At 42.6% G+C, this 14,262-nt stretch overlaps 1 protein-coding gene across 35 annotated transcripts in view; it reads left to right on the top strand.

Annotated features, from left to right (window-relative positions):
- PTK2 (protein tyrosine kinase 2) overlaps positions 1–14,262 on the top strand; it is a 355,066-nt gene that overhangs the window by 331,916 nt on the left and 8,888 nt on the right. For all 35 annotated transcript variants that reach the window (XR_012093771.1, XM_073018384.1, XM_073018416.1 and 32 more), the window contains 2 exons: positions 9,396–9,435; positions 10,531–10,637. Coding sequence is in view for 34 of the 35 variants with exons in the window: in XM_073018384.1 (XP_072874485.1) it covers positions 9,396–9,435; positions 10,531–10,637 (147 nt within the window). In the remaining variant the exon portion in view is untranslated. The remainder of the gene's footprint in view (positions 1–9,395; positions 9,436–10,530; positions 10,638–14,262) is intronic.

The raw sequence follows: 14,262 nt of genomic DNA, 5'->3' as shown, positions 1-14,262 counted from the left end.
TGGCATCTCATTGTGGTTTTGATTTGCATTTCTCTAACGATTAGTGATATTGGGTATTTTTTCATATGCTTGTTGGCCATGTTTATGTCGTCTTTTGAAAAGTGTGTGTTCATGTCCTTTGCCCACTTTTTAATGGGGTTGTTTGGTTTTCTTGTTAATTTGCTTTAAGTTCCTTATAGATGCTTGATGTTAGACCTTTGTCAGATGCATAGCTTGCAAATATTTTCTCCCATTCTGTGGGTTGTTTATTCTGTTGATAGTTCCTTTTGCTGTAAAGAGGCTCTTTAGTTTAATTAGGTCCCATTTGTAATTTTTTGTTTGTTATGATTGCTTTTGCTGTCCTCATCATGAAATCTTTGCAAGGGCCTATGTCCAGAATGGTATTTCCTAGGTTTTCTTTGAGGGTTTTTATAGTTTTAGGTTTTACATTTAAGTCTTTAATTCATCTTGAGTTGATTTTTGTATATGGTGTAAGGAAGGGACCCAGTTTTATTCTTTGGCATATGGCTAGCTTCTTGTCCCAGCACCATTTATTGAATAGGGAGTCCTTTCCCCATTGCTTGTCTCTGCCAACATTGTCAAGGATCAGATGGTTGTAGGTATGAAGCTTTATTTCTAGGCTATTTTGTTCTGTTGGTCTGTATGTCTGTTTTTGTACCAGAACCATGATGTTTTGATTACTATAGCCTTGTAGTATAGTTTGAAGTCATGTAATGTAATGTGATGTCTTCAGCTTTGTTCTTTTTGCTTAGGATTGCTTTGGCTCTTCAGGCTTTTTTTTTTTTTTTTTTTTTTTTTTTTTTTTGGCTCCATATGAATTTTAGAATAGCTTTTTCTAATTCTGTAAAGCATGTCATTGGTAGTTTGATAGGCACAACATTGAATCTGTAAAGCACTTTAGGCGGTATGACCATTATAATGGTATCTATTCTTCCTGTCTATGAGCATGGATTGTTTTTCCATTTGTTTGTGTCATGTCTGATTTCTTTCAGCAGTGTTTTTAATTCTTATTGTAGAGATCTTTCACCTCCCTGGTTAGCTATATTCCTGGGTATTTTTTGTGTGTGGCTGTTGTAAATGGGATTGCATTCTTGATTCAGCACTCAACTGATGTTGTTGGTGTAGAGAAATGCTACTGATTTTTGTACATTGATTTTGTACCCTGAAACGTTGCTGAAGTTGTTTATCACAGGGGTCCCCATCTTCCTGGGTCACAGACCGGTATTGGTCCATATTCTGTTAGGAATTGGGCCACACAACAGGAGGTGAGTGGTGGGCTAGCCAGCATTAATGCCTGAGCTCTTCCTCCTGTCAGGTCAGTGACAGCATTAGATTCTTATGGGCATGTGAACCCAATTGTGAACTGCGCTTGCGAGAGATCTAGATTGCACACTCCTTATGAGACTCTAATGCCTGATGATCTGAGATGGAACAGTTTCATCCCAAAACCATCCCCCACCCCATCCCCTGAATCCGTGGAAAAATTGTCTTCCACGAAACCTGTCCCTGGTGTCGAAATGATGGGGGACTGCTGGTTTATCAGATCTAAGAGCTTTTGGGCCAAGACTATCGAGTTTTCTATATATAAAATCATATCATCTGCACACACAGAAGTTTGACCTCTTCTTTTCCTATTTGGATCCCTTTTATTTCTTTGTCTTGCCTGATTACTCTGCCTAGGACTTCCGGTACTAATGTCGAATAGATATGGTGAGAGTGGGCATCCTGGTCTTGTTTCAGTTCTCCAGGGGAATGCTTCCAGCCTTTGCCCATTCGTTCAATATGATGTTGGCTGTGAGTTTGTCGTAGATGGCTCTTACTATTTTGAGTTATGTTGAGTTATGTTCCTTCATTACCTAGTTTTTTGAGGGTTTTTAACATGAAGTGAGGTTGAATTTTATTGGAAGCTTTTTTTTTTTTTTTTTTTTTTGCATCTATTGAAATAATCCTGTGGTTTTTGTTTTTAGTTCTGTTTATGTGATGAATCACGTTTAATTGATTTTCATATGTTGAACCAACCTTGCATCCCAGGGGTAAAGCCTACTTGTTTGTGGTGAATTAGCTTTTTGTTGTGCTGCTGCTGGATTCATTTTGCCAGTATTATGTTGAGGAATTTTGTGTCTATGTTCATCAGGGATATTGGCCTGAAGTTTTCTTTTTTTGTTGTTTCTGCCAGGTTTGGGACTCAAAATGATACTGGCCTCCTAGAATGAGTTAGAGAGGAGTACCTCCTCCTCAATTTTTTGGAATGGTTTTAGTGAGAGTGCTACCAGCTCATCTTTGTACATCTGTTAGAATTCAACTGTGAAACTGTCTGGTCCTGGGCTTTTGGTGGTTGGTAGGCTGTCTATTACTGATTCAATTTCAGAGCTCATTATTGATCTGTTCAGGGATTTGATTTCTTCCTGGCTCAGTCTTGGGAATGTGTATGTGTCCAGGAATTCATCCATATCTTCTACATTTTCTAGTTTATGTGCATAGAGGTGTTCATAATGTTCTATGATAGTTATATGTATTTTTCTGTGGGGTTGGTGGTAATGTCCCCTTTGTCATTCTGATTGTATTTATTTGGATCTTCTCTCTTTTTTTAATTAGTCTAGCTAGTGGTCTGTCATTCTTAGGTATTCTTTCAAATAACCAATTTCTGGTTTCATTTATCTTTTGTATGTTTTTTCATGTCTCAGTTTCATTTAGTTCAGCTCTGATTTTGGGTATTTCTTGTTTTCTGCTCGCTTTGGGGTTGGTTTGCTCTTGTTTTTCTAGTTCCTCAAGGTGCAATGTCAGGTTATTAATTTGAGATCTTTCTAACTTTTTGTTGTAGATGTTTAGCACGATAAACTTTCCTCTTAACACTGCCTTAGCTTTGTTCAAGAGAATCTAGTATGTTGTATCTTTGTACTTATTAGTTTCAAAGAATTGCTTGATTTCTGCCTTACCCGGAAGTCATTCAGGAGCAGGTTGTTTAATTTCCATGTAATCAAATGGTTTTGAACAATCTTCTTAGTACTGATTTCTATTTTTATTGTGCTGTGGTCCTAGAGTGTGGTTGGTGTGATTTTGGGTTTGTTTTTAATTTGCTATACAATTGTTTTATAACCAGTTGTATGGTTTATTTTAGAGTATGTATCATGTGCAGATGAGAAGAATGCGTATTCTGTTGTTTAATCATCAGGGACGTTAGCCTGAAGTTTTCTTCTTTTGTTGTTTCTGCCAGGTTTGGGACTCAGAATGATTCTGGCCTCATAGAATGAGTTAGAGAGGAGTACCTTTTAGTAATAAGCCAAACTCTTTGTGACCTAAAGAAATATGTACGTCATTTCTCAGCCTTTTGGCTAAGATCAAGTGAAGAAATATATACACATGTTAGCTGTTGTTAACACAAACTGTCATTTGCTAAATTTCTTGTTGTTGTTGTTTTCGTTTTTGTTTTGAGACGGAGTCTCGCTCTGTCACCTAGAGCTGGAGTGCAGTAGGGTGGTCTTGGCTCACTATAACTTCCGACTCCCAGGTTCAAGTGATTCTTGTGCCTCAGCCTCCCAAGTAGCTGGAACTGCAGGCGGCACGTACCACCATGCCCAGCTAATTTTTGAATTTTTAGTAGAGACAGGGTTTCACAATGTTGGCCAGCTGGTCTCAAACTCCTGACTCAAGTGATCCACCTGGCCCATTTGCTAAATTTTTGTACTCTTACTATATGATTATAAAAGTCTCCAGAGTCACAGAAATCTTGTTCAAGCAAGATTTTTTTCTTCTGGATGTTGCAGGGGGAGAATGCCTGAAATTCTCTTTAAAGAGCTAGCTTATGATTATTCCAATTATATTTAACCCAATTATGCCTAGTCTTCCATTATTGGAACGCTAAGCTTGTGGGAGTTATTTATATCCTACTGCTCAAGGTCATTGCCAGTGTCTGATTTTTCCACACCAAAAAATTTGCAGCCTCCAGCATAAATAGGACTTATTTTCACACCAATTCTCACTCCTTCTTAACATTTTAGGACCAACTACGTGTTATGCATTAGTCTCTTCAACATAAGGAAGTGGCCAGTTTGGGGTTGGTTGGATCTTGTTTTTCTAGTTCCTCAGGGTGTAATGTTAGGTTATTAATTTGAGTAATTTGAGATTTTTTTTTTTTTTTTTTTTTTGAGACAGAGTCTTGCTCTGTCACCCAGGCTGGAGTGCAGTGCCAGAATCTCGGTTCACTGCATCTTCTGCCTACCAGGCTCAAGCAATTCGCCTGCCTCAGCCTCCAAGTAGCTGGGATTACAGCCACCCGCCTAATTTTTGTATTTTTAGTAGAGACGGGGTTTCACCATGTTAGCCAGGCTCATCTCGAACTCCTGACCTCCAGTGATCCACCCGCTTTGGCCTCCCAAAGTGCCGGGATTACAGACGTGAGCCATTGCTCCTGGCCACAAGTTCTTATTAATAAAGCATTTCTGCATAATCCTTGAGGTCAGGAGTTCAAGACCAGCCTGACCAACATGGTGAAACCCCATCTCTACTAAAAATACAAAAAAATTATTCGGGCTTGGTAGCAGGTACCTGTAATCCCAGCTACTCAGAAGACTGAGGCAGGAGAATCGCTTGAACCCGGGAGGTGTAGGTTGCAGTGAGCCAAGATTGTGCCATTGCACTCCAGCCTGAGCCAGAAGAGCAAAACTCTGTCTTTAAAAAAGAAAAAAAGAACTTCTAAGACAATCAGATGACACATGATGGGCCCACCTAAGATCTCAGTTTGCTTTGTGCCAGGTGGAGGTAATAGTAAGAGTGCTTAGTGCTAACTGACGACCTGGCTTAGTACTGCGAGGTGCTGTGTCGCATCACTCTTGACACATCAGGTACTGTCGTCATCCACATTTCACAAATGAGTAGACCAGGACTCAAAGAAAACTTGCCTAAGTGCCCCCATTTATGCACATATAGCCAGCCTTTCTCAACAGACTTCACTGACTGCCTTCCTGGGGACTGTTAACATGCTATGACCATTTCTGGTTTTTTTCCCCTTTTGTGCTTTCCTAAAGATGATAATTTGGTTTTGGCCCTATTTGTGAAATGCTCTAGCTTTTAACACTTTTAGAAATGTGCCACGGCTTCAGGGAGAACCCTTTGGCTAGAAAGCCATGTAGACTGTAAATGGATGTGAACTAGTTAGTAAACATTAATAACTGACTAGTGGAAAATTGATCCCATCAGTGTGCATAAAAAGTAAAAATTTATTTAGACTTTAACACACAGGTTGACAGCATGTTCATTTTGTGATGACAGCCTAGTTGTCTTATTAGGTAAGTGTTATTAGCCTCAGTTTACAAATGGAAAAACCAAAGCCCCTAGCAGCTCTTCAACTTTTCCAAAGTAAACAGCTGGGTCCACACAGAACCATGCACGAGGCCTAGCTCCACACACTCATCCTGTCAGACTTCTGAAGCAGGGTCTCTCCTTTACTGTACCTGAGTACCCGAGCAGGTTGTACGTGATCACACATTGGCTAGATTACTCCAGGATGTTCTGAGAATAGGATTTTCTAGTTCATCAAACTTTCTTGTTACCCAAGTATCAACCAGAAAGTTCTTTGTAATACATTTTAAACCTTTTAAAATGAGCATGGGGCCAGACGCAGTAGCTCACACCTATAATCACAATACTTTGGGAGGCTGAGGCGAGCAGACCACCTGAGGTCAGGAGTTCAAGACCAGCCTGGCCCACATAGTGAAGCCCTATCTCTACTAAAAATACAAAAAATTAGCCAGGCATGGTGGCACACACCTATAATCCCAGCTACTTGGGAGGCTGAGGCAGGAGAATCACTTGAACCTGGGAGGCAGAGGTTGCAGTGAGCCGAGATTGTACCACTGCACTCCAGCCTGGGCAACAGAGCAAGACTCTAGCTCAAACAAACAAACAAAAAAAACATGGAGAGCACTCAGCTGGCCGTGAGCTTGCTGGCTGGGGACAGGCACCACATAAATTTAAAATTTTTTAAAATTAAAAAGGGCGTGGGTTTTATTGCCTGAAGCGGTGAGTACAACACAGCCAATAGACACTATCTGTTGTTAAGTATTGACCCGTTTCCACCATTCCCTGCCTTCACGCCTCTGTATCTACCCTGACCACCTTGCTGTTCATCACACATTCGATGTGCCCTACTGGGACTCCTCCGTCTCCAAGCTACTCTTCTCCCAGGTTGCTACAAGTGTTCCCTTTCAGGGATCACTTTCTTGGAAGGCCTGACCTTCCTACTTAAAACTGCAGCTTTGGTCTGGGGTAGTGGCTCAGGCCTGTAATCCCAGTACTTGGGGAGGCCAAGGTGGGTGGATCGCTTGAGCTCAAGAGCTTGAGACCAGCCTGGGTAACATGGCAAAACTTTGTCTCTACAAAAAATATAGAAACTAGCCAGGTGTGGTGGCGTGCACCTGTGGTCCCAGCTGTCAGCTACTCAAGAGGCTGAGGCAGGAGGATCACTTGAGCCCAGGAAGTTGAGTCTGCAGTGAACTGAGATCACAGCACTACAACCTAGGTGACAGAGTAATACCCTGTCTCAGAAAAACAAAAGGGCCAGGAGCAGTGGCCCACGCCCATAATCTCAACACTTTGGGAGGCCCAGGTGGGCGGATCACTTGAGCTCAGGAGTTCAAGATCAGCCTGGCCAACATGGTGAAACCCCATTTTTACCAAAAATGCAAAAAATTAGCCAGGCATTATGGTGGGCGTTTGTAATCCCAGCTACTCGGGAGGCTAAGGCAGGAGAATCACTTGAACCTCGGAGGCAGAGGTTGCAGTGAGCCAAGATTGTGCCACTGCACTCCAGCCTGGGCGACAGTAAGACTCCATCACTCACTCAATCAATCAGTAAATAAATACCAAAAAAATTGTAGCTCTTCTCCTTCTATCCCAGCCATCTCCTTTCTTTGTGGGATACAGCTTCTCCTAACAGAACACAGAATATACTAATACATGTTCATTGTTTATTATCTGTCTCCCTCCACTGCATTGTTAGCTGTTTGCTTCCCAGGCAGGATCTTTGTTTTATACCTCGAACAGTGCCTCGAACAAAGCAGGTGTTCAATAACTGTTCATTGAACAAGTGAATGATACGAAAATGATCTGTAAAGAAGAAAGTGCTACACAAAAATAAGTTGATATGGTATCATTCTTCATACCTTCAGGCTCCGAGACTTTTTCCAAGTCTTTAAAATCAGAGGTGTTAAATGACATGTTGAAAACAACTTGATTGTGTGAGGGAGGAACAATTTTAATTTTGTGTGCTATTTTTATAGCCCTTGTATTGTGAAGAAGCGGATCTCTTTTCAGTAGAAAGTAAAGCACCTTGAGTTATATCTATTAGCCAGTTCATTATTCTAAAGTAAGCGAGAAAACTCTTTCTTTTCAGAAGTAGAACATAATTCCAAAAAGATTTTTTTCCAGGTAGTTAGCCTCAGAAAGACTATTTTAAGTGCAGTTTCAGGTATGACAACTTGAAGGAGAACTGGTGTTAAGTGAAACTTTATCGTGTGCCTGGAACAGAAGTTCTGGGCTGTGGTTTGGCTTCTCTGGCTTGGCCTGGAACTGATGGAGGTATAGCAACAGGTCCTGACACACACAGTGCTTTGGGGATGATGACAGTGTAGGCCCATGGGAATCTACACACCCAGTGCTACCAAGCCCCTTTCCATCATTGTTCTGGTTGTACCCGTTTTTATGATAAGCGTAGTTGGGAGGCCAGGCAGGAGAAGATGCAGACACTGGGAAGTCCTGGGATTTTAAACCCTATAGAGGTAAACTGGAGACAACCATATAAGAACATTTCAAATTTTTTTTATTTGTATAAATTTAAGGGGTATAAGTGCAGTTTTTTGTCATGGATATATTGCGTGGTGGTGAAGTCTGGGCTTTTAGTATAACCATCACCCAAATAGTGTACATTATACCCATTAAGTAATTTCTTTTTTTTTTTTTTTTTTTTTTTTTTTTTTTTTTTTTTTTTGAGATGGAGTCTCCCTCTGTTGCCCAGGCTGGAGTACACTGGCGCAATCTCAGCTCACTGCAACTTCCACCCCCCCAGGTTCAAGCAATTCTCCTGCCTCAGCCTCCCCAGTAGCTAGGAGCTAGGATTACAGGCATATCACCATGCTGCCCGAATTTTTTTTTTTTTTAAGTAGAGACGGGGTTTCACCATGTTAACTGGGATGGTCTCGATCTCCTGACCTCGTGATCGGTCCGCCTTGGCCTCCCAAAGTGCTGGGATTATAGGCATGAGCCACTGCGCCTGGCCCCATTAAGTAATGTCTTAACGCTGTCCCCCCATGCCCACAACTCTTCCAAGTCCCCAGTGACTATTCCACATTCTTAGGTACATGTGTACGCAGTATTTAGCTCCCACTTATGAGAACATGCCTGATTTGATTTTCTGTTTGTAAGTTGTTTCACCTAAGATAATGGCCTACACATTACTGCATCCATCCCCACTGCTGCAAAAGACAGGAATTTATTTATTTATTTATTTATTTATTTATTTATTTATTTTGAGACAGGGTCTTGCTCTGTTGCCCAGGCTGGAGTGCAGTGGCGTGATCTCAGCTCACTGCAACCTCTGCCTCCTGGGTTCAAGCAATTCTCCTGCCTCAGCCTCCCAGGTTACTGAGATTACATGCATGTACAACCATGCCCAGCTAATTTTTGTGTTTTTAATAGAGACAGGGTTTTGCCATGTCATCCAGGCTGGTCTTGAACTCCTGACCTAAGGTTATTGCCTGTTTTGACCTCCCAAAGTGCTGGGATTACAGGCATGAGCCACTGCGCCCAGCCAATTATATTCTTTTTTATGGCTAAATAGTATTCCATTGTATACATACACCACATTTTTTTTTCCAGACATTCATTGATGGATACTTAGGTTGATTCCATATCTTGGATATTGGGAGTAGTGCAGTGATAAATATAGCAGTGCAGGTATCTTTTTGATACAATGATTTGTTTTCTTTTGGCGTATACGCAGTCATGGGATTGCTGGATCGAATAGTAGTTCTATTTTGAGTTATTTGATAAGTAGTTCTATTTTGAGTTCTTCCAGTTCATTTTCCATAGAGTTTGTACTAATCTACATTCTCAGCCGTGTAAGAACATTTTAAATGGGTTATGACCACCGTATTTGTGGTTCCAGAGTGTCCCATGCTTGCTTCTCTCACAGCCCTTTCCACACATCCTATTGGCATCATTTGCTTATTTGCCTGATCCCCCACCCCAACTGAGATCTTATGCAGCACCCTGTCTTGTTCATTTTGATACCCCAGAATCTAGCCTAGAAGTTCAAGGGGGTAGATAGACAGGGTGGGAGAGAAAGGTCATTACCCAATTGTATATACCAGTGCATTGACTGAACTTTTCTTTTCCCACAGATTGGAAACCAACATATATATCAGCCTGTGGGTAAACCAGGTAAAGAAGAAAAGAATTGGGCGGCAAGAAGTTAGTTTAATTTGATGAAAACAGGTTTTGAATGTATATGGTGTCGTAGCTTTGGAATACCCTCATGATTAATTTTGCCTCTACAGACCACAGCAAGTACGATGTTTACCACATTCAACTCATTACTAGAGTATTGGGAAAAAGAATTTGTTGGTATAATGCATCAGAAATACCTCCTTAGGGTTGCAGTGAGCCAAGCTCATGCCACTGCACTCCAGCCTGGGTGACAGAGCAACACTTGGTCTCAAAAAAAAAAAAAAAAAAGAAAAGAAAAGAAATGCCTCCTTAGAATGCAAGATTAGTGTATTTTGTAAGAACAGCAGTAGGCATTTAGGCATTTATTTAGGAGTGGTTTCTTTCTCTCTCTCTCTTTTTTTTTTTTTTTTTTTTTTTTTTGGAGACAGAGTCTTACTCTGTCACCCAGGCTGGATGGAGTATGGTGGCGGGTGCAATCTCAGCTCACTGCAACCTCCACCTCCTGGGTTCAAGCAATTCTCCTGCCTCAGCCTCCCAAGAAGTAGCTGAGGTGTGGTGCACACCACCATGCCTGGCTAAATTTTCTTTTCTTTTTTTTTTTTTTTAATTTTAGTAGAGATGGGGTTTCACCGTGTTGCCCAGGCTGGTCTTGAACTCCTGAGGTCAGGCATCCGACCACCTCAGCCTCCCAAAGTACTAGGATTACAGATGTGAGCCACAGTGCCCAACCTTCTTTCTCTGTTTTTTATTTTTTTGAGACAGAGTTTTGCTCTTGTTGCCTAGGCTGGAGTGCAATGGTGCTATATTGGCTCACCGCAACCTCCACCTCCCAGGTTCAAGTGATTCTCCTGCCTCAGCCTCCTGAATAGCTGGGATTACAGGCATGCACCACCACACCTGGCTAATTTTATATTTTTACTAGAGACGGGGTTTCTCCGTGTTGGTCAGGCTGATCTCAAACTCCCGACCTCAGGTGATCTGCCTGCTTCGGCCTCTCAAAGTGCTGAGATTACAGGCGTGAGCCACTGCCCCCAGCAGTTACTCTTTCTTAACGCACATGACTTAATGGCAATCGTTCTCTCTCACCAGATCCTGCAGCTCCACCAAAGAAACCGCCTCGCCCTGGAGCTCCCGGTCACCTGGGAAGCCTTGCCAGCCTCAGCAGCCCTGCTGACAGTTACAACGAGGGTGTCAAGGTGGGCATCTGAGCCTGTGCAGCACCTTCTGCTTGCAGGATTTTTGGTGTCCCCTAGTTTTCAGTTGACGGTGTTCATGTCATAGAGTGGAGTTGGTGCTGAAAATAGAACAGTGCAGAGTGGAACTGCAGTGAGACCCAGTACTCAACTGGTCTGGTTCTGAACCCCTCTGAGAGTCAGGGAAAAGCTTTATGCAAACATTTTCTTTTCCATTTTCCTCTCAGTGTAATAGATTTTAGGAACTCAGTCAGATTCTGATTTTCTACATACATCTTCCTCTAATCAGACAGAATGTTTTCTTTAGAGTAAAGTGCCGAGATTGTTTCTGGTTTTAAAAATTAATTAAACCAGGATGCTTGGGGTAAGTGAGGACTTTCGTAGGCTCCAAGTTTGTAAGTGTGGCTTCATAGAAGACTTATTTATTTTCCATTTAGAGTTAGAATTGGATTTGTAAAAGCAGTGTATGCTGAGTAGAGCCATCCTCAAACCAAGGGGAGTGTTTGACTCATGCACAAACAACCATAAGCTTCTGAGTTTGGCAGTCAGAAGTCAGGTGCAGCCTGCCCCAAGAGGTGCCAGCTGGAGCTGTTGGTGCCTGTGACTCTCCTGGGTCCCCACCAGCCCTCACCGAGTGCTGGAGCCATTAGAGCAGCAGCCCTCCTCCCTGAGAGATCTGACGGAGGAGGCTCTTCTTTTCTAACCTGGATCCTGTAAGGAGATGGGATCTTCTTACTTTCCGCTTAAGATAACAAATTACCTCTCAAAACAGACCCTATTCCTCAATTCTTATATACCTTTTATTCACATTTTAATATCTCTAAAATTGGGATGGTGTTTTGGTTTAATTGGCAGGATTTTTTCTTTCTTTCTTAGTGGTTCATTAAAAAATGATGCATCTTGGGCTGGGCACAGTGGCTCACGCCTGTAATCCCAGCAATTTGGGAGGCCAAGACAGGTGGCAGATCACGAGGTCAGGAGTTTGAGACCAGCCTGGCCAACATGGTGAAACCCCGTCTCTACTAAAAATACAAAAAAATTAGCTGGGTGTGGTGGCGCATGCCTGTAATCCCAGCTACTCAGGTGGCTGAGGCAGGAGAATCGCTTGAACCCAGGAGGCGGAGGTTACAGTGAGCCGAGATCATGCCATTGCACTCCAGCCTGGGCGACAGAGCAAGACTCCGTCTCGAGGTTAAAAAAAAAAAAAAAAAAAAAAAAAAAAAGGTGCGTCTTATAGTGGAAGACATCTTAAAATCTGAAAAAAATCACATCAGGTTAAGATAAACTTTGCTTTACCAGTAACCACCATTTATTGAATGGCTTCCCTTCACCAAGTTCTGTGGCAGTCCTTTTTCATGTATTATCAGTTCTCATGTCAACCTCACAGGATTGGTAGTAGTATCATTTCTCAAATGACCAAGGCTCACAGAGATTAAGCAGTTTGTTCAAGGTTACACAGCCTCCACATAGCTGAGCTGTGCTTGGCCGCAGGCTTGGCTGAGCACGTACTTGAGTCAAAGGCACTGGCCTCCAAAGCTAAGCTTAGTTAGATGTGGATACATTGTTGTCTTCTCAGAGTCATCAGAAAGTTAGTCCAGGGTAAGAGAAAATGTCATCTCCAGGCCCAGAGTGATAGCCTGCAGCTTAGAGGGCACACGTTTGCCAGTGTTCATTGAGGAGGTGACCAGAGGGCGAATGGGCAGCCACTGGCACAAACTAGCCTGCTCTCTGTGGCCATAGTGAAAGTACCAGCTGGGCTAGGGATGCCTCTGCCCTTAGGGTTGGTGCTCAGAGTTCATGCCAGGGGCTTGTAAGTACCTGGGAATCAGGAACTTCCCCAGTTCACCAGGCCTCCAATCCCTAGGATGCCTCCTGACAGTTCTGTTAAAGACACACTGTCTTCTCCAGGGAAAATTGAGGAAGGACACAGCCTTCCCAATATTGGCTTCTTTCAGTAAATTTCGAAAAAGGTACCAGACATGGTGGCAGACCCCTATAGTCCCAACTACTCGGGAGGCTGAGGAAGGAGGATCACTTCAGCCCAGGAGTTTGAATCTGGCATGCGCAGCATAGTGAGACCCTATCTCTTTAAAAAAAGAAAAGGGGACAAAATGAGATTAATGAATTACTTCTTATTTTCATAAGCCAAAAGAACAGACTTTCAAAATGGCTTGTATTACAATGAAAAACCAACTTTAGAGGTAGATCAGGTACCACCTTAGAATTCTGACATATGCTTATGTTCCATAGCTGGAATAACATAATGAATATAATTAGGAATACCCTTAATGTAGGGTATGAAGCAAATTGAAATCTTGAAAATAATGTGTACTTAAAATATATTAAGTAAAGATTTCCCCCCTCCCCCGCACCGAGACAGAGTCTTGCTCTGTCACCCAGGCTAGAGTGCAGTGGTGCAATCTCGGCTCACTGCAAGCTCCACCTCCCAGGTTTACGCCATTCTCCTGCCTCAGCCTCCCAAGTAGCTGGGACTACAGGTACCCGCCACCACGCCTGGCTAATTTTTTTTTTTTTTTTTTTTTTTTTGTATTTTTAGTAGAGACAGGGTTTCACCGTGTTAGCCAGGATGGTCTCGATCTCCTGACCTTGTGATCTGCCCGCCTCGGCCTCCCAAAGTGCTGGGATTACAGGCATGAGCCACCGCACCCGGCCTAAGTAGATTTTTAAACAATGTGAAATATACACCTGTTTCTTCATTGTCTGCTTGGTAGAGGTCATTGAATCCATCCTAAAAGAACAGTCATGGTAGTGCATGCACACTGGCCAGGCTGGGCCTGATATCTTTAAACGCAGCCCCAAGTCAGGAATCTTTATGATAGCATTATGACTAGATGATGAAGTGGATCTCACGGATAGTTGGGGGCTGAGCTCAGGAATTTAGGCTGCTTTAGTTTCTCCTGAATCTCTGAGAATTCAGATGGGCAGTTTTCAGTAATTAAAACCATATGTCCTCCTCCTCCTTTCTTTTTGAAGAGCCCTCATTCTGTTGATCTTGCACTGCTGCTGGATTGTTCCTCGGGCTTTGCATGTTCCCTGCATTTGTTTTGTAACTGAGCATGGTGCATGGCAGACCTCTCTGTGCAGTGTGCTGGGGCAGTGAGCGGGTGGCACAGTAGCCACACCTTGGCAACAGTGAGTGAGAGCTGGTGGGCAGGCTGGAAACTAGCTCCTTTTTGTTCTGCTCATGTGTTTTTATGGGGGATTTGTCTGATGCCTTTATTAATATTGTTTTTCTTTTTTCCTTTTCTCTGATAAATTCCTTTAACTTTTCCTCACCTTCCGTTCGACAATAGCCATGGAGGGTAAGCACATCGTGTCTTTGTGTGTCTGTCCAGCTCTCTCTATCACACCCGGCTCTCTGCATGTAACTTTGGACTGGAAAGCAGAAAGCCCAAGTAGGAGGGCACTTCAGCCTGGTTTGTCACCTCTCATGACTGACAGATGCCAAAAGCAGTGTTTATATATGCAAAAGAATGAGACATGCACATCTTTGCAGTAATGAATTATTCTTGTGCTTTTCTATCTCATACCCAGACTTTGGAACAACCAAGAATTAATCTGTTCCAGATTACTTGGGCAGAAGCACCCAAGGGTTTAGAAATGGGAA

The sequence above is a fragment of the Chlorocebus sabaeus genome, chromosome 8 (genome assembly GCF_047675955.1).
Source record: "Chlorocebus sabaeus isolate Y175 chromosome 8, mChlSab1.0.hap1, whole genome shotgun sequence".
Lineage (NCBI taxonomy): Eukaryota > Metazoa > Chordata > Mammalia > Primates > Cercopithecidae > Chlorocebus > Chlorocebus sabaeus.
The sequence above is the reverse complement of the archived record's forward strand: the minus strand, read 5'-3'. Positions and strand labels throughout refer to the sequence as shown.